At 37.4% G+C, this 19,339-nt stretch overlaps 1 protein-coding gene across 2 annotated transcripts in view; it reads left to right on the plus strand.

Annotated features, from left to right (window-relative positions):
* The window catches only part of MET (MET proto-oncogene, receptor tyrosine kinase), a 110,037-nt gene that overhangs the window by 17,872 nt on the left and 72,826 nt on the right, over positions 1-19,339 (plus strand). For both annotated transcript variants that reach the window (XM_058528789.1, XM_058528798.1), the window contains exon 2: positions 8,309-9,525. In XM_058528789.1, the coding sequence (XP_058384772.1) occupies positions 8,323-9,525 (1,203 nt within the window). In that variant the 5' untranslated portion in view covers positions 8,309-8,322. The remainder of the gene's footprint in view (positions 1-8,308; positions 9,526-19,339) is intronic.

Raw genomic sequence — 19,339 nt, forward strand, 5'->3', positions numbered from 1 at the left:
TTATTTCTATCTTAAGATTATGTTAAGTAAATATTGTAGAAGAATTTGAAATTATATAGCAGAAAAAAACTAGTATACCACCTCAAAAATTTCAGCTAATATATGTTTCCAAAGGCAAAGTGAAATATTTAAAGTAATTATTCAAGTGAATAAAGAAACCATCTTTTTCCAATTACTTGAGTATTTTACATAAAGTTGCTTTTATGCACTTAACTTTGTGTTTGAATTCAGATTTGTAGTATCTTCGAGTGGGCATTGTTTGGTCGGGACTTTCTCAAGAGCGAGAAATAAAAGAATCACAATGAAACTGCTGACTGAAAAAAGGAAAGAGAAAGAAAGGAGGGGGAAAAAATTTTACTGGTTCACATTAGCTTAAGACGTGGTGGATATAGATACTAGAACAATAACATCAGTAACCTGCCTTTCTTCATGTCTGGGATCTCCTGCCCCTTGGGTCAGTGTCATGCTCAGGCAGGCTTTCTCCACGTCGTGGCAAACGTGCTCATCAGACACTCCAAGTTAACATCATCTTTAGTGCTTATGATCTTTGAAGGAGAGGTCCTCTCCCAGTATCTGTATTAAATCCCAAAAAAGACTGATTGGCCTTGCTTTGGTCACATGCTCACTCTTGACAAGCTCTGGGTCAAAGGAATAGAGTTCATTGAAAGGCCAGCCTGGTTTGCAAGCTCACCTTGTGGTGAGGGAAGTAGGCCGTGTGATTGACAGCCCCATTAGATAGAGGAGGGAGAGTTTTCAAGAGTCACCAGTAGTAGAGACAGTGGAGGCTGGGCAGGTAAAAACAGATGTTCATTAAAATATTATGCCTTTTGAATAAAAATCTTTTCCAGGAAATGCAAATAATTTGAAATAGTTCAAATAAGCAACATAACTTTTTTAAAAAAGCATTTGAAATACACTCAGAAGAGCTAGATTGCATCACTATCACATTTAAGATAATATTTTTTCCTCTTTGAATCTCAGTTTTGTCATCTGAAAACATGGGAATAATACTTACCTTCTAAGAAATCATGCTGATTAGAAGAGATGATGTAATTGACAGTATCTTGTAAACTATAAATTGCTATCTACACAGTTATAAAATATTATGATTTCTAAGAAAATCAATACCTAAAGAAAGCAAAGTTACCTATGTTAAAGTTTGGAAAGTCTCTCTCTTACAAAATGTGTTTCATTACACCTATTGTCTGTTTTCCTGAGGAATCAGTACTTGAATACAGCCACACATATGCTTTTGTGACAGGTTTTTGTTGATGATGAGGACAGTGATGGTGACAGTAGTGGGGGTGAAAGGCATAGGTAGCCATTCAATAATTCTTAGGTAATATAAAGGTATTGCTAGATTTCTAGAGGATGAAAAGACCAATGTAAGCTAGTTCAGTGAGAAAACTAGAGGCAGATAGACGGCAGACAGAGTTGAGCAGCTGATCTTAAGGTTAGACTGAGCTGATATTCACAGCTAACAGAGCAGTACTCTTTAAAGGAAATGCTCCTAAATACCAATAGTTTAATGACCGAGGTGCCATTGAGATAATCACTCCCAGGAAATGTTTTGCCACTGAGATTATTTTAACTATCAACTGAAAAGAAATAAAGAAATGTTTTATGGATGATTCAGTTTCACCTGCTATGTGCACAACATTTTAAGAGAATGAATTAGTCAGTCTGTTTGAATCATCTTTACGTGTTCCTTTTAATAAGGAACTCAAAGTTGGTTAAATGGCTAGCAGTATTTCAGAAAGAAAGAAAGAAAGAAAAAACGGAAGCGGTAAAAAGACATTCTGTATTGGCAGCCTGATCTAGGCACATCACAGGAATAAATGTATCAAGACAAAAATATACGAAAAGTGAAAGTATTTTTGGAGTCACTACCAATATAAATATTAAAAAATTGCTCACACAGCGTGATCTGGCAGATTATATAGATGGAGAAGAGAAAGCAATATGTGCCAACTCAGTGGCATTGGAGTAAAATGTTATTGTAGAAAAACAATCTCAGAGTTGAAAATTATTAGAGTTGGAAAATACTTTGGAGTTCATTAGTTCAACCCAGGAGTATGCTTATAAATATTTAATAACCGTCCCCCCAGGGGAGAAGAAAAGCCCTGATTTGTATAGTGTTTGCCAATTTCTGTGTCAATACTCCCACCATGGCTGATATCAAGCTACCAAGATGAGGTCACTGGACGAAAGTTGGGAAATGATAGGACACGATAGGCTGTCATGAACTGGTGCAGAGGCTCCAGCACATGGCTAGTTTAACACTGTAATTTTACAAATAAGAAAGCAGCTGAGGCCAAAGCAGTTGAGTGACTGGCTTTGGGTCATACAGCTGTTTAGCTAAACTGCCACAAGTAAAACTCAGGGTCTCCCTCATGCTGCCCTCAGTATTGTGAACACATTATGAAGAAAGGACCGCGACTGATGGATTGGTAAGCCCGCCTGACTCGCCTAGCCTGGTTGAATTCCCCTTTAGTGGCCCCCATAGACCTTTTCACATTGAGTTTAAACTGTGGTCTGTTTGTCTGCCTCCTCTACTAGTCCGAGATCTCGCTGACAATTGAAAAGTGTTTTGTTTATTTTTGTGTCTTCAGCACTCTGCATAGTATCTAAAACAGTAGATGCTCAAAAAGTATTTGTTGAGGGCATGAACAAACAATAATAATAGAGAACATTTGTTGGCCTACTGTGTGCCAAGCACTGCTCTTAATGGCTTATATACATTAATTCATTGAATCCTCAGAATAACCATCACAAGTGAGGTAGGTACTATAATCACGCCCATATTTCAGATGAGAAAATAAAGGCTCAGAGAAGTTATTTGCACAAGGTCACACAGACAGTGAATGGATTCAAACCCTGTAGTCTGTCTCCAGGGCCTGTGCACTTGACCATTCAGCTGTCACTCAGTTAACTGGCAGTGTCATCAGGGTACACAGCTTAGCAACAAATCCTTACAAAAGCATTCCTCCATTTGTTATGAAGGACACACATTTCCTGGAGAATATCTAATCTGACCAGCACACACTGTTGTTAATGGGGAAGGGCCTTAATTAATTGGAATATCAAGGAAATGGGGTGTTTAAGTTTTCTCATTATCTGAGGATTAAATAGAAACTCATATTTTAATTAAAAATCCTGTTGTTGACAATGGGCCCTAGTCCTATTTTTTTGGTTTAATAAAAAAAATTAACCTTTCTCTGATTTCTCCATCTGAAAATTGACATCACCATTTGCTTTCAAGAGAATGTAAAGAAGGTGTAGGAGACTGGGCTGCTAACTCCAGGGGTATTCTGCAAGGTTTTTTCCTTAAATAGAAGAAATCTCCTCCTTCCCTACTGGTTTTCTTATGATTTGCCATCTAATCAAGTGAGATAACAAAAAAGCCCATTAGTACATTTGTACATTTTCTTGGATCCTAGTTAACTGAGGTTTAGTACCAAGAGTGAATTATGTACCGACCTTAAGATAAGAAATTTTTTTTAAAACGTAATTTAATATAATATATCTCAGATTTTTTTTTTTTAAAGATCATGTTGAAGGCTCTTTGAAAAAGCCTAGAAGAAAAAAAAAAATCATTCTCCCTTCACACTACATTAATGGGCATCAACTAAGATGCAAATTGGTTGTAATGCTTTTTTTCTTTTGGCAGTAATGGTTCGTTTATTTTCTTCCTTTATTATTTTTCTAGAAAAAATATGGTGATAAATTATGTATTAGGCTAATGTTCCCAATTTTAGAAGATACGCTGATACTATTGAGAAGTACATTTAATTTTTCCACATAATATATTCTAGAAGGTTTAGACATGTATTTGCAGTTTGTATTTGTCTTTTTTTTTTTTATAATTTTATTTATTTATTTTTTTCCCCCAAAGCCCCAGTAGATAGTTGTATGTCATAGCTGCACATCCTTCTAGTTGCTGTATGTGGGATGCGGCCTCAGCATGGCTGGAGAAGCAGTGCGTCGGTGCGCACCCGAGAACCTGGGCCGCCAGCAGCGGAGTGCGTGCACTTAACTGCTAAGCCATGAGGCCGGCCTGTATTTGTCTTCTAATAGGACAACTTGTCCCAAATCCTTCTTCTCTTTTACTGCTTGTCATTCTCCCCACCAGGACCAAAAATTTTCTAGTACATTTCAAAACGATGAAGAATTATATATAAAAATAGCAAGTATAACACCCTACATTTATGTTTATATACACTGTATAACAAAGTGCTTTCAAAAATGAGATCTCTTTTTGATACTTAAAACAGTCATGTGTGGGTTTTGGACCCTGAGACTCAAAAGTGGATGAGTTGCCTGAAATTACACAGCTAGAGAGGGAAAAGGCGGGAGCCAGAGCTCTAACTGTCTAGCTTCTGCTCCAGTACTCTCCCTCTCAGCTCAGGAAGCTGCTCCAGTGTGAGTGAAGCGCTTAAGAGCCCAGACAGATTCCTGTCAGCCAGACGTGGGATTGAATCTGGTTCTAACTGTGACTTTTGGCAAGTTAGTTCATCTGGAAATGGAGAATAATACTACCTCCTACTTCACAGGGCATTTATGAAGAGTAAATCAGAGGGTTTAGCAGAATGGCTGGCACATAGTATGCACTTAATACATGTTATTGTTATTTTTATTATTATATGGTTTGTACCTCTTCCAATTCTTTACCTGAATGAAGCTTTGTTTTGCCCTCTGGTCCAACTATTATTTTCTAGCCTTTAGAGCCTGTATCCCCAATCAGATGCCTTCTTTTGGATCCTGAAAATCATTGTGTCCGTGATCTTCTGCCTTGGGTTTCTTCCATTCCATACCTCATGAATGTGAAGAGGAAGTCATAATACGTTCTGTCTTATCTTAAAGGGCCCTCAGAGCTGCTGTGCAATCCTTTCTTTCATTTCTTGCTGACCTCAGTCTGCATGCCCTGCTGTAGGTACTGTAAACCTCCTTCTCCACCCTGAAGTCCCAGTCCCTCCTCTGTAGCCATCAATTTCAGCAGATGGTTATATACCCTAATTTGTTTTTAGAACATTGAGATCATATACCCTGAACTCCTTCAGTGTCCCTGTATATTCGTCTGACTTCTTATCCTCTCCTGCTGTCTCAGAAAGAATGACCTCTCTTATGTTCAGGGCTCTGGGAAATGCCTCTTTTTGCTCCTTTGGAATGTTGCTCCAAAATTTTTCTCTCTCTCTTTTGCGCTCTTTGGTTTTCCCACTTCTCTAGGCACACCTACTTGCAGTTTTCCTGACCATGCCATGAGCTCTCTCCTGCCTCTATATCTTTGCACAAACTGCTCTGCCACTAGGAATTTCCATTCCTCATCCTCCTTCAAGGCTCAGCTCAACATTTCCAGTCTGATTGGCTGTGCTTCCAACACACTTCCATAACTATCTGTCAACCCCCAGGCCTCCACCAAGTGACCGCAAGCTTCCAGAGGAAAGGAACCATGTCTCTGTGTTCCCAGCACCTACCACCGTGCCTGGCCCTTAATAGATACCCAATAAATGTTAGTAGAAGACAGGGAGATCTACTAATAAGCATGTATCTTTCCTACAATTTAAGAATAAACTCCTCTTGACCTTGATATTGCCTTCTGCTTGTCCTTACTTTGACAAACACTCTGCTTCCTCACCACACATTCCCTTGCAATTTAGTATCTGATACCACTGTTGAATCTACTGAAGCTACTCTCGTGAAGGTCAACAAAGAGCTTCCGTGTAGACCATATCCTCCTTCTTGAGCCCCTTGCCTGGCTTCTGTGACATGGTACTATATTGGCTCTCTTGACACCTCACTGACCTTACCTTTCTTGACTCCTTCACTGGTTTCTCCACTGTGAGTATTCCCCAAGATTTTGGTTCTCTTCCTTCACCTTGTCCCTCCGTGAACATACTCACTCTTGGTTTTAACCATCACCTCTGTTCAGATACCATGTAAAGCTTATGTCTATTTCAACTAGAGTCCCAATTACTCCGCCAGCCCAAGTTCCGAATTTTCAGTCCTTCTAGTGCAGAGATGGGAAATACTTGGCACTCATGCTTCCACTTGCCACTGTCTCATCCAAGATGCATATTGTCTCACCCAAGACCGATCGTGCCACTTTCCCGGTTAAGGGCAGGAGTCTCCTCAATAATCCTTCTCATTTTTCTCCTCTGTTGCTTGGCACAAATGCTCTATCTGCTCGGAATCTTCATTCTTCCCTTATTCCAGATGCCTGCTTCCTGGTAAACAATGTAACACCTGCTAGTCATCCATGTAGTAGAACATTTTCACTCATTTCCCAGTAACACATCAAACTCAACATGTTTAAAACCAATTTATCATATTCCCCAATCTTTAGCCTTACCTCCTCCTACTGACTACTCTAGTTTTGTAATTTGTTGCACTTTTTCGCAGACGACTGCTAATCATTTTTGCCTTCTCCTTTGTGATCCACTACTTTAGGTATCAAATCTTATTTGTTCAAATATGTCTCTCATTCATCCCTTCCTTTCTATTCTTGAGGGCACTATCTTGGTTCTGGACCTTATTGCCTGGTTATTGGCTATAATAATAGCCTTCGTCTGGTCGTCCCATTGCCAGATTCTCCCTGCTCTAAGCCACTTTGCCTCCAGCTTAATCTTCCTAGAGGAAAACCTTGGTTATATGACTCTCCAGCTCAAAACCCTTCAATGACTTTCTATTACCTCTTAAATAATGTCTGCAATTCCTATCAATTTAGTAGAGTAAAATTATCTTTGATTTTAGCGTCAAAAAGATTTGGATTCAAGTTCTGACTACTACACTTACCTGTTCTGTGACTTTGAATTTATTGCTTAATTTTTATTCACTCATTTATTCAACATATATTTATTTAAAGGCTACTATGTTCTAGACTCTATGTCAGGTACTTGGGATAGAGTGAGGAGCCAAACAGACAAACAGACATTGTCCTTGCTCTCCTGGACCTCACAACGTAGTGGACTTGTGCCTATTTCTCATAATCATGGTAATCCTAAGTACAGGCCGTGCCTCCCTCTCTTGATGCTTTTAGCTTCTGGTTTGTGCTAGGGTATTATAAGGCCGTGTATTAAAGTTATTTGCATATGTATGTTATCTCTTAACCACATTGTAGGTTCTCTGAAGGGTAGGCACCATGTCCCATTCCCCATAGTGCAAGCACAGAGCCATGTACATATTGGTTGCTAAGTGAATTCTGTTGCGATTTGGTAGACCCAGGGTTAGTCTTTGGCATAGCTATAATGCCTAGTATGATTTTAGAGGCTCCCTTTGTCCTGTCAGAATTTTGCATTTAAAAAAAAGGAGAAAAATAATAGCTATTTGGTTTCTTTTCCTTCTAAGACCTGTCCTCTCCAACCTACCACCCTGCCTACAGCTATTATAAGTAGAACTCACAATGTTTATAACTTGTGCACCTTAAGTTTTTAAAAACTGAATAACAAATCCACTCATGCTTCCTAGTAGAAATACTGTCCGTGTGCATACAACGGAATGTTAAAGTAATGTTCTTTTTATTATTTAGTAGCTTTTGACTTCGTAATGAATATGTTGTTTTTCCCCTGAGAAATAATTCTAGGACTTTAGTGCTGAAGATTATATTTTATTTTATACATTTTCAGCTTGCTGTTTTTATGTTCCTGGTGATCTTACATTGAGTTAAGTGTTTGTCTATCCAAAACAATAAGTCAACTATAGCCAAATTATAACCATACCTTTCCTCTGCACACAAAATCCTATAAACAGCATGTGATCATATTGCTTCTAGAATTTATGATTGTTTTCTTCCAAAAGGAAGCTAAATTTAGCCTAGCAATTCTACATGCTCCCAAGGAAACAATGCCTGCTGTGATTTCTAGAATAAATGAATCTGAACCACAATTCCTTTACTTGACTAACTGAGAAAGTTTAAATATCAACCTAGTCATTAACCACAGATACTAAACCACATTAAACAACCAGCGAGGGGTTAAGAAAGAAATTTGCTATGTTTCTGACTTTGTTGCTGAATGAGTCTAACTTAGTTGCTCTATCGTCCTTAATACAGAACATTGTTTGCATCTCATAATGGTTCTCTAAAATTACTGGTTCATGGCTTGAGTTCTAAAATTAAACTGTGTAGAGTCATGTCCAACTGCACAATGCATCTTTATCTGAAACCAGCTCGAGTTTTTTGTTTTCACTCGATGTAAAAATTCCTGTTAGGAAGCTTTGTTTCTAATAGTTTAACTGGTATGGTTCTTTCAGTTTCTTCTTCTTTGTTTCTCATGACAACTGAACTGCTCTTGCCTTGAACGTGTTTTGGCAGATAAACTTCTCACCATGAAGGCACCCGCCGTGCTTGCACCTGGCATCCTTGTGTTTCTGTTTACCTTGGTGCAGAAGAGCGATGGGGAGTGTAAAGAGGCGCTAGTAAAGTCCGAGATGAATGTGAACATGAAATATCAGCTTCCCAACTTCACTGCAGAAACACCCATCCAGAATGTCGTTTTACACAAGCATCACATTTACCTCGGTGCCATTAACTACATTTACGTTTTAAATGACAAAGACCTTCAGAAAGTTGCTGAGTACAAGACTGGGCCTGTGCTGGAACACCCAGATTGTTTCCCATGTCAGGACTGCAGCCACAAAGCCAATTTATCAGGTGGCGTTTGGAAAGATAACATCAACATGGCTCTGCTTGTTGACACGTACTATGACGATCAACTCATTAGCTGCGGCAGCGTACACAGAGGGATCTGCCAGCGACACGTCCTTCCTCCCAACGATATTGCTGACATACAGTCGGAGGTTCATTGCATGTACTCCCCACAGGGAGACGAAGAGCCCAGCCAGTGTCCTGACTGTGTGGTGAGCGCCCTGGGAACTAAAGTCCTGCTGTCTGAAAAGGCCCGGTTCATCAACTTCTTCGTAGGCAATACCATAAATTCTTCTTACCTTCCAGATCATTCATTGCATTCGATATCGGTGAGAAGGCTAAAGGAAACACAAGATGGTTTTAAGTTTTTGACAGATCAGTCCTATATTGATGTTCTACCTGAGTTCCGAGATTCTTACCCCATTAAGTATGTCCACGCCTTTGAAAGCAACGATTTTATTTACTTTTTAACAGTCCAACGGGAAACTCTAGATGCTCAGACTTTTCACACAAGAATAATCAGGTTCTGTTCCGTAGACTCTGGATTGCATTCCTACATGGAAATGCCTCTGGAGTGTATTCTCACAGAAAAGAGAAGAAAGAGATCAACAAGTGAGGAAGTGTTTAATATTCTCCAAGCCGCATATGTCAGTAAGCCTGGAGCCCATCTTGCTAAGCAAATAGGTGCCACCCTGAATGATGACATTCTCTACGGGGTGTTCGCACAAAGCAAGCCGGATTCTGCTGAACCAATGAATCGCTCTGCCGTCTGTGCGTTCCCTGTCAAATATGTCAATGAATTCTTCAACAAGATCGTCAACAAAAACAATGTGAGATGTCTCCAGCATTTTTATGGACCCCACCACGAACACTGCTTCAATAGGGTAAGTCACACATGTTCTCCACTAGAAATTATGAGGTATAAATCAGAATAGGTATTAGTCTACAAGAGAGTATCAAGGGCTTTTTAGTGCTTAGTAAACAGTCTTTATCCAAAATATTTGCAAATTCTTTCCAAGAAGATTTAGGAGTTGAATCTTCATTTAAAAGTAAAATCATAGCTTGAGAAAAAGTTAATGTGGTAGGTAAAAGAAAATATAAAATATTTTGACAATTTGGGTTTGCATGTTTGCCAACATTTTTCACATTGTTAAACTTATTTCTCATATAACCTTTAGTAGTTCTGGTCAGATTAACACAAAGTTTCACATGACAGCAATTCCTGTAAAACGCCATTATTGAGATCCCACTGCAGACTTACAACATTTAGAATAAGACGCTCAAGTTAATTTGTGAGTTTTGAAGGCTTTTTCCTTATGAGGCCCCATTTGCTCACTGATATATAAATGAATGGTCTATATTCTTGGCATTACTTAAAGAAACTTAACTCTAAACAGCAAAAAAATCTCTTCTAAAATGTTGGTAAATAAAACATTTTTAAGTGTGCTAATATACTTCTCTGAATAAATTAGAAAACGAGAGAAGAAATTTTTGCTCCCAAATCCCTCCTTTGGATCTTGACTTCAATTGTGGACTTCCTGCTTGCATAGCCATGTGTTTACCAAGTTCTAGTTTGGTACTTTTTACCTAGTTGGTATTTGATATTTATAGATATAAATATTTATGATTGATGATTGTTTGTACTTTTATGAAATGGTATTTTCACAGGGGATTTTAGGGAAATTCTTTGTTGCTTTGATTTAGATATAGTAAAAGCTACCAGCTATGCCCAGAGGATTTATCCTGCTAGTTATTAGATCACTTGGTGCCGGAGAAAGAGCACCAAATTGGGAGTCCATTGTGGTCTTGGGCTCTCTTGGTTTGGACCCAGATTTGAACATATGGACCTAGCTCTGCCTCCTAACATAATGACCACTAGTGATCATAATCAGATAAACAAATAGTATAGCTTTTCTAAAGATGATTTGACTTCGGAACTATACATCTTACTTACTCTAGCAGTTTTCAGTCTAAGTAATAAAGGTTATAATTGCAAGCAGAAAGGACATTAAACATGTCCTTGATAAGAGAAAATATATAATTTGCTGAGGAGTACAAAGGGCACACGAATTCAGAAACATTTGGTTCACTTTTGCTGAAATGTCTAGGATACTTCTCCGGATGGAAATTCCAGGTAATTTTTTTATAAAGCTAGAAAAATACTTTCAAGAAAATAAATTCATCTTTTAGTGAACTAAAGACATAACTTCCCTCCTCCCCTCTCCAAAGTATATAAACATACATAATATGAATACATATATATATACCAACTAAGACTTATTTCTCCATGAATATGTTTAATATATGTTGCAAACTCTATAAGAAGCAATGGAATTCCTCATGTGGCTGCCCCTTTTCTTCACTATAAAATACAAAAGAATGAAAGGAAACAAAAGGACTTTCAGAAACTTGGAATTAGGAAATAAAAGTGTAATATTAATAGCATTTCACAGAAGACACTTTTCCTGCATCCAATAAATTGCTTCAGAAACACCTTTAAAAAGAATTTATTAGAAATTCCTCTGGGGCCTCTAGAGCACATGACTTTGCTATTTAAATCTTGTTCTGTTAAAAATTAAAAAGAGACTTTACCTTATGGGAGTTTATCGATATCTTATCTCATTATTTTATTTTGTACATTTCAGCCCCCAGATATACAAGTACTTAGCAATTCTAGAAATTCTCAAAACACATCTGAACTTTATCCTACCCCTTTAACTTTTCTAGTGTTCCAAAGGGAACAAAAAGGTGGGATTACCCAATGAAATTCAGGTCAGTTTTATCGCCCAGGAAAAATGCCCAAAATGCACCAACCACACCTGAAACCGTTATCACTCCCATCGCAAAAATTCTTGTGGGAAACAAGATGGGTCTTGCCAACATAGTCTTCTTACAAGGGAAGCCAATTTTTGTACTGGCCAAATTCCATAAAGACAAATACCTTCAAACCTTCTGTATTTATTTGTATTTGTATTTATTTGTATTTGTATTTATTTGTATTTGTATTTATTTGTATTTATTTGTATTTGTATTTATTTGTATTTGTATTTATTTGTATTTGTATTTATTTCCATATTCATCTCCTCTGGTTACTAAAGATCAAAATCTTCTGAGAATGAGACTACCCACATTCTCAGTTTTCATATACCTGTTCCACTGAAAGACCTGAGATCGTTCCAGTAATCAGCATACAATCATTTCCCAGCTTCGTCTTAAAATGAAGGCACCTAGTGCCATTACTTACACAAAAACAAAATGATTTACAAGATCAAACCAGTTTGGAGAGACTCTAAGCAATAAGATGACTCCATTTTGTCTTGGCAAATTTACTTGGCAAGGGTATCAGGTGACTCTTCTAATAAATTCTTGGAACTGAGTTTTTGTTTTGGCATAAAGTTTGGTGAATAAATACATATATTGTAGTTTTGTTATTAACGTCTCTTATCCATCAGATCTTTGTGGAGGGACTGTTATGTGCTCTGTGGACAAGGTTAAGAAAGCTGCAGCAGTAACTTTCAGCTGAGGCTTCTGCCCAGTCCTTAGTGTGTGGGCACAGCCATGGCAGGGGTTTTCTGGCCCTCCTTGAGCTTCCACTGTGTGCAAAAAGGGTTTCTATCACAGGATCAGACAGAGACAGTGCCAGGAAAGGGTTTTTTAAATTCTATGGGTCCAGCAGGTATTTCAGTCCTGATTGCTTATGTAAGATCACCTATTGGGTTGCTTTTCCCACTCTCACATTTTATGAAATGCGTCTGTGCAAATTCTTCATATACATCTTCTCATATTGATGCCATCACTGACGCCCTCTTTTGAGTCATCTCATAGTTTCCAGAACACATCATCGTCTCCTCTAAGTTATGTGTGCTTCAGAACTCTTTGATTCCACATATGATGCTGTTTCTGGAAATTTGTCCCAAGCCATAGGTACCCATTCATGTAATATTAGTGTTGATTATATCAGTTGTTCTCTAAGAATAAACTCTTCATCTTCACAATGTGACCATTTCCTATGTTGCTTTTGAAAGGGATTCTTAAAGGGTTTGTTTACAGTGATTTCCAATAGTTAGAATTATCAGATTATACACCCACAAATAATTACTAAATCTTTAGCCTTAATATCTTCACCGCCTTTTTTGCTCATTCATCATTCGCCCTCTGTAAGCATCCTAAATTAGTATTGACTGAAGTTGTTTTAGGCTAATGTGTATTCCCTAAACAGCACATTATTATTCAAAATAAAGTAATTAAGAAAATGTCCCATAATGTGGTGACTTTGTAAATTCCCAAATTGGGGGAGAAAAAAACTTTCACCTCTATTTGGGGATAAACAGTACTAAAAATTCAGTTCATTTTAAGCACATTAACTAGACTCTCCAACAGTATCATATAAGGGATTTATTAGTATGACAGTTATTCTAGGAAAAAACACATTGGCCCAATTTCCTACAAATGAGAATCAATAAGGGAATTTTTTTAAATCCCCAAATTAGCCAAGATCCTATTCCCTAAATTGTAGTATACTTACTAAGAGAAATGGAATAATGTATTTTGGAAAGATTTTTAATCAAAGTTGAAATAAAAAAGAGTTCTTGAAATATCTCTCACCTACCCAGAAAATACAGTTATCACACTACACTGTTTCTTGCTATCTCATTATCAAAGTTTTGCTCTATACATAAGCATTTGAAAGAATAAAAGTAGACTTATAGAAAATATTTTCACCAACATCTTGGTCATTTTAGTGACCAATGATTGATCAATTGAAGGGGAAAAGCATGCAGATTGGTACCAGACATACTTGGATGGAAGTCCTGGCTTACTACATACAGCTGTGTGACTTCTGCCACATCACTTAAAGCCTCAGTCTCCTCGTTTGTAACATTCAGATAACGGCACCTACTTCACAGGATTTTGTGAAAATTTGGGATAATTTGTATAAAAGTACCTGGCACAATAAGATGACCATAAATTTAGCTCTTTGGCTAAATGGAATGAGACTGAAGTCAAAGATATCTGGGTTCAAATTTGGACCCCACCATTTCCTACCTGTCTGACCACAAGAGCATTATTTAAACTCTATGAACCCATTTTCCTCCATGCAGGACTATTGTGTGGACAAATGCAATAATGTTTGTAGAAGACCCTAACTTAGTCCTTGGTACATTATAAGCAGCAGGTATCATTGTAAGAATACTTGTGTAAAGAAAGGCAAATTCAGGGCTGGCTCGATGGCATAGAGGTTAAGTTTGTGCACCCCACTTCAGCAGCCCATTGTTCACGGGTTCAGATCCCGGGCAAGGACCTACACACTGCTCATCAAGCCATGCTGTGGCGGCATCCCACATATAGAGTAGAGGAAGACTGGCACAGATGTTATCTCAGGCACAATCTTGCTCAAGCAAAAAGAGGAAGATTGGCAACAGACGTTAGCTCAGGGCCAATCTTCCTCACCCAAAAAAAAAAAACAACTATACCTCACAGACATCTATAGAACATTCCGCCAAACAACAGAATATGCATCTATCTCAGGTAAACGTAGTACTTTCTTCAGAATAGACAATATGCTAAGCCCTTAAAAAGTCTCAATAAATTTTTTTTAAAAAAGAAAGGCAAATTCAAATTATTGGATTGTTTTCTGAAAGAGTCACATTCTGGTTTTGTTGCTTATGAAGGTCTTTCACTTCCCTCCCTACTTGTTATGAGTGAACCACCTCCAAAATGCTTAATTTGCATAAATCCTTCTTTAAAAAGGAGAGGTAGGGGGTGGTGGTGGTTTGGCGGTAGAGAAAAAAGCAGTTGAATCAGAATTGTACTATAGTCAAGGCAGAAGGTATAAGGTGTGCTCCTTTTCCCAACTTTCAATTCCAGCTCCCCATGGCACTGTAAGATGCTATGCTTATGTAATTCAAGTTATACTGTGCATTCAAGAATTTGCAGATAATGCAGTTTTAGAAAAAGTCAACCTCACAGGTTGTTTGTATCAAGCTTCCTTGTTTTTAAATATCATTTACACTCAAATTCAAAGAGTAGCCAACTGCTTCCCAAAATAAAGGAAACTTAAAGTAGTAATTTTCCATCTCCGTTCAAAGAGTGCCAAAGTTAAAGGGTCACCACTCGGAACCATCAAAGGAGGAAAGCAAAGTGATTAGGACAATTTTGAATGAAAACAAAATCAAAACAAGATGCAAACAAGGAATAATAGGAATAGGCAGAAAAATAAACATACAGTGATGTTTCTTTATTACTATTATAAAGATGATAGATGAGTAAAATTGGGTTACATTTAAGTTGTAATGGAAGAAAATAATTGCAGCCTTCCATCAGGAAACCACAAGGACCATTATCGATCTGTCATCCTCAGGGCATGTCTCATGATATTTAATAAAATAAACAAAGATTTATCACTCTTGATAAGCCATATATCTATAATCTCCATACCACACCATTTGAACTGGGAATGTGGAGTCAGTGTTACAAATAACGTCCATGTAATTATACTGGTTTGGCATGTCTTATTTAAATAATCTAGCACTCTCAAGAGAACGCATTTTGTTTTAGAGATGAAAAATGTGAAGTCAGATTTCAGGGGCTTTTTTGCTTCCTGTGCTCAGAAATGAGAGAATGTTATCCTATATGAAAAATGTTATTGAGCATTCTTCATTCTAAACACTAAATATCTTGGCCATATGCCAACTGTAATAGCTACCAAAGCAAAATCTTGCAGGAAAGAAAATCCTTAAGGTATAAAGATCCAACATACTTTTTAAAAAAATCTAAGTACAAATTCATTAATTTTACACTTGATTCCTTTCCTTCTGTAAACTCTTCTTTATTCTGTCCGAGGCTCAGGGAGTCACTGCCCCCTGACTTATTTATTTGAATTCTCCATGCTTTTCCTGTCCCATGAAAAGTGGCATATTGCATTATTTTATTAAAAGGAATTTAAAATTATTTTCTTTCCAGAATACATTCTTTGAGATCACTGGGCACACCCTGGGGGTATTAGAAAATGTGTTACAGAGTGAACCATTAACGTCTGTTGCTTTTTTCTCTTCCTCCTGCTAATATTTATTTAAACCATTTCATAGCTTATAGGCAAGTCCACCCCACGAAAGAATGAATAAGCAAAGGCAAGATGTTTTTATAAGCTAACAGCAAGGAAACACAGGTAATGCTAAAACTGTCACCAAAAATGTAGGTAGGCTTTAGCTGTGGATTATATCGGTTCATAATATGATTGATAGTATTTCCCACATGGGTGGGTATTTAACAGTTAACTATGCCACATGCATTTTAACTTAATTCTTTATTCTTCTTAATGTCTTTTGAAGCAAGTGGTGTGATCTGTATTTTATTTAAGTAGTTGATTTCTACATGAGGATTCATTTGATGAAATAAGTGTAGCAAACAAAAGGAGTTCATGCAAAGAAAATAAATCTTAAAGTTGGGTTTTGAAAAGCTGAAGTGTTAATAAAGCTTTGAAGACACAGCTTTAATACAGGATATTTTCATTGCCATACTACACATGATTAGAGACTTCTGAAAGCGTGTGGGATCCTGCATTTTTATAAGAATATTAATCTCCTGGAGTAATAATGGATTTTTTTACTTGGAATAATATATCAAATTTTGGGTGTTACACCCTTGCTTCAGACTTCTATCTTATCAACAGCCATCCCACCCTACATTCTTAGCTCCTCACTCTAATAAGAAAAATGAGGATCTGTCAGAATTTGGCTAGAAGACCCACTGAGAATTTCTGCCATTGCTTATTCATGGATTGGCACGGATACTGAGTCAGTGGGCACATGGAGTCCAGAATGACTCAGTGCCCAGATGTGTGCCGTAAGTCACATCTCCAGCAGCCAGGGAGGGCTGTAAAGGGCTCATTTATCAGAGAAATGAAACCAAGGGCTCAGCTACTCTTGAAGTCGTTTAAACTCCCTTGATTTTTTTTTTTTTTTTTTTTTTTAATAATAGTGGATGAGGTAAGTGATTCTAAGATCCTGGATACGTTCCAGTCTGCTAATTATATATTTTTTCTAACTAAAATGTTCCAGGCAGGTTCATTTGCATATGAATTGCTTGCTGAGCAGTGTTGACTTCCTATCCTAAAAGCCTTGGAGAAGAGGTTTACTGCTCTTCACCCTAGACCTAGGCTCACATTGGAGCAGGTGAAGTGTGTCTGCCTTCTATACGTCAAACATATTCTCTAGTTTTTCAACAAGAGGACAGAAAAATGTCTTACAAACACACTAAATATAGAATAAAGGCTTATTTTAACCATTCTTGATGTTCACAAATGGGGGAAATGGTTTATGAATAGTATAACTATAAAACAAAAAAATAAAAATTGTGGAGACCAGCCCGGTGATACAAGTGGTTAAGTGCGCGTGCTCTGCTGTGGCGGCCCGGAGTTTGCCGGTTGGGATCTCAGGCGCGCACCCATGCACCACTTGTCGAGCCATGCTGTGGCGGCATCCCATATAAAGTAGAGGAAGATGGGCATGGATGTTAGCCCAGGGCTGGTCTCCCTCAGCAAAAAGAAGAGGATTGGCAGATGTTAGCTCAGGGCCAATCTTCCTCACAAAAAAAAAAAATAATAATAAAAATTGTGAATTGACACTAAAGTCTGACTTCAGTTGTCTTATTTGGGGAAATCACCAAAATGTTCATCAATCAGAGGGCTTTAAAATGGAAGGTGATATTTCAAATCATGCTGTAGATAAAAGGGGTGAATTAAGGTCAGTTTTGATTTGTAAAGCATTCTTTTCTAGAGCTGATTTTATGAAAATTAAGTTTGCTGACTTGTCATCTCAAAATACATGGATTATTCATGATTTGTTAAAATTTGTGTCCATGTACCAGAAAAGCGTAAATCTTTATGATATTAAATTTTCTAATGACATTTTAAATTTAAAATTCAATTAACACTTGCATCTAGCAACCAGTCTACTAACTAAACTATAGATAAAGTGGTGCTCAGGAAATGGGAAAAATGCAAAGATTAAATTGGTCAGTTAGCTGAATGAATCAATAGTATTTAGTGCTAATGCACTAAGCAGGTTACAAGCACTAATGCAGTGGCAGTCAATAGCAAAAACGAATATCTCTAAAAATTATCTTGACAATAAAATGTGCAATATTTTCCATTTATTTTAAACTAATTACATTACATGCTTGTTCTTTCATCTTATTAGTTTAAGCCAAGTGCTAGAAGCCTAACCATTTTATTTAGTACGTAAAATGACCAAAAACTTGTAATCATTGTTTTCATCAAGAGACAGAGGAAAGGATTTATTCATACAACCAAGATGCAACAAGAAATCCAACAGCTCTTTATTGAGTGCCTAACCCTGCTGGTGTTACAGTGGTGAATGAGATAGGCACGGTTCTTGTCTTTATGAAGCAAACAGACTAGGGGAGGAGATGACAATAAACCATCAGGCACACCAGTAAACAAATGCATCATGGTAATTTTTGAAATATAGTGTGAGGGAAATAAACATCTGTGAATGTAAATGAGGAAGAATATGTTAATTTGGTAGTATAGTCACAAAAGGCCACTCCGAGAAAGTGAAAGTTAGCTTTTACATAAGGCTAAAAGTTAACTTTTACGTGAAGCTCAAAATTTGAGAAAAAGCAATATATCTTCAGTACATGGACAAGTACATAGCCAGTATTTAACCACCTAATAATTGTTACTTATTTCATAAGCTTTAGGTCTTAACTAAATGCTGTTGGCTGGCTTTTCAAAGTGGATTCTGGCCATCAGTGCGTATTATTTTACACTTAGAAAACGTATCACACGAAGTGGAACTATGCTGGAGAATTTAACTTTTTTAACAGTTTCTGTTTAAGAAAAGTTGTGAATGTGTTCAAACTTTGTCTTTTCTTTGATTTCTAAATGAATCAAGTTACTTGTCATTAAGTGATTCTTAGTATGAAGAAGACAATGCGGAGATTTCTAAAAGCTAAAGACATAATTTAGGAAGTGCTCACTGTCACTGCCTATCATAGCCTATCACCTGATCAGCTCCTTTGAAAATAGATATTTCTTATGTCAGTCCAAGTTGTTTCTTTTTTGTCCCTCTCTCCTTTCTTCTGTGGCCAACACTGGGGACGCTATTTGTCAGAAGAACCTGTGTTTCTTGGGGGTGAAAGGGATTGTCCTGTTACCAGTAAGTCCTGTGACAGAATAAATCATATAATTCTGAGAATACACGAAATAAGCTCTTTCAAACTATCACAATTGTAAAAGTTAATAGAATTCAAGGGAATGTGATGCTGAGTGAGCCCAAGTCATATTGTCTTTCTGCATCTGTGTATTGTTCTCAGCACAACTGCATCCATCTTAGACCATTTCCTTCTCATGAGAATCATGTGGCCTAGAGGGCCAAGTGAGAGACACATGCTCCCGGGACTCACGAGGATGTCATGAGCACCTACTGAACGTCCAGGGGCCTGCTCTCTAGTTAGTGCTTCCTTTGTGTTGTTCTAATGCATCTCTAGCAGCAGACACATTTTGCCTTTCTCTTTCATTTTAATCATGTTTACCTATATATATTTAATTATGCAAATACCTCAATTAGTTTAAGGTCTTAGAGGGCAGGCAGTTTGTCATGCTTCTTTGTACCTAAGCATATTGCTTTGCAGACCCTAGACAATAGTGTTGATTTTACTTGAGAACAAATTTTG

Source organism: Diceros bicornis, chromosome 3, assembly GCF_020826845.1.
Source record: "Diceros bicornis minor isolate mBicDic1 chromosome 3, mDicBic1.mat.cur, whole genome shotgun sequence".
Lineage (NCBI taxonomy): Eukaryota > Metazoa > Chordata > Mammalia > Perissodactyla > Rhinocerotidae > Diceros > Diceros bicornis.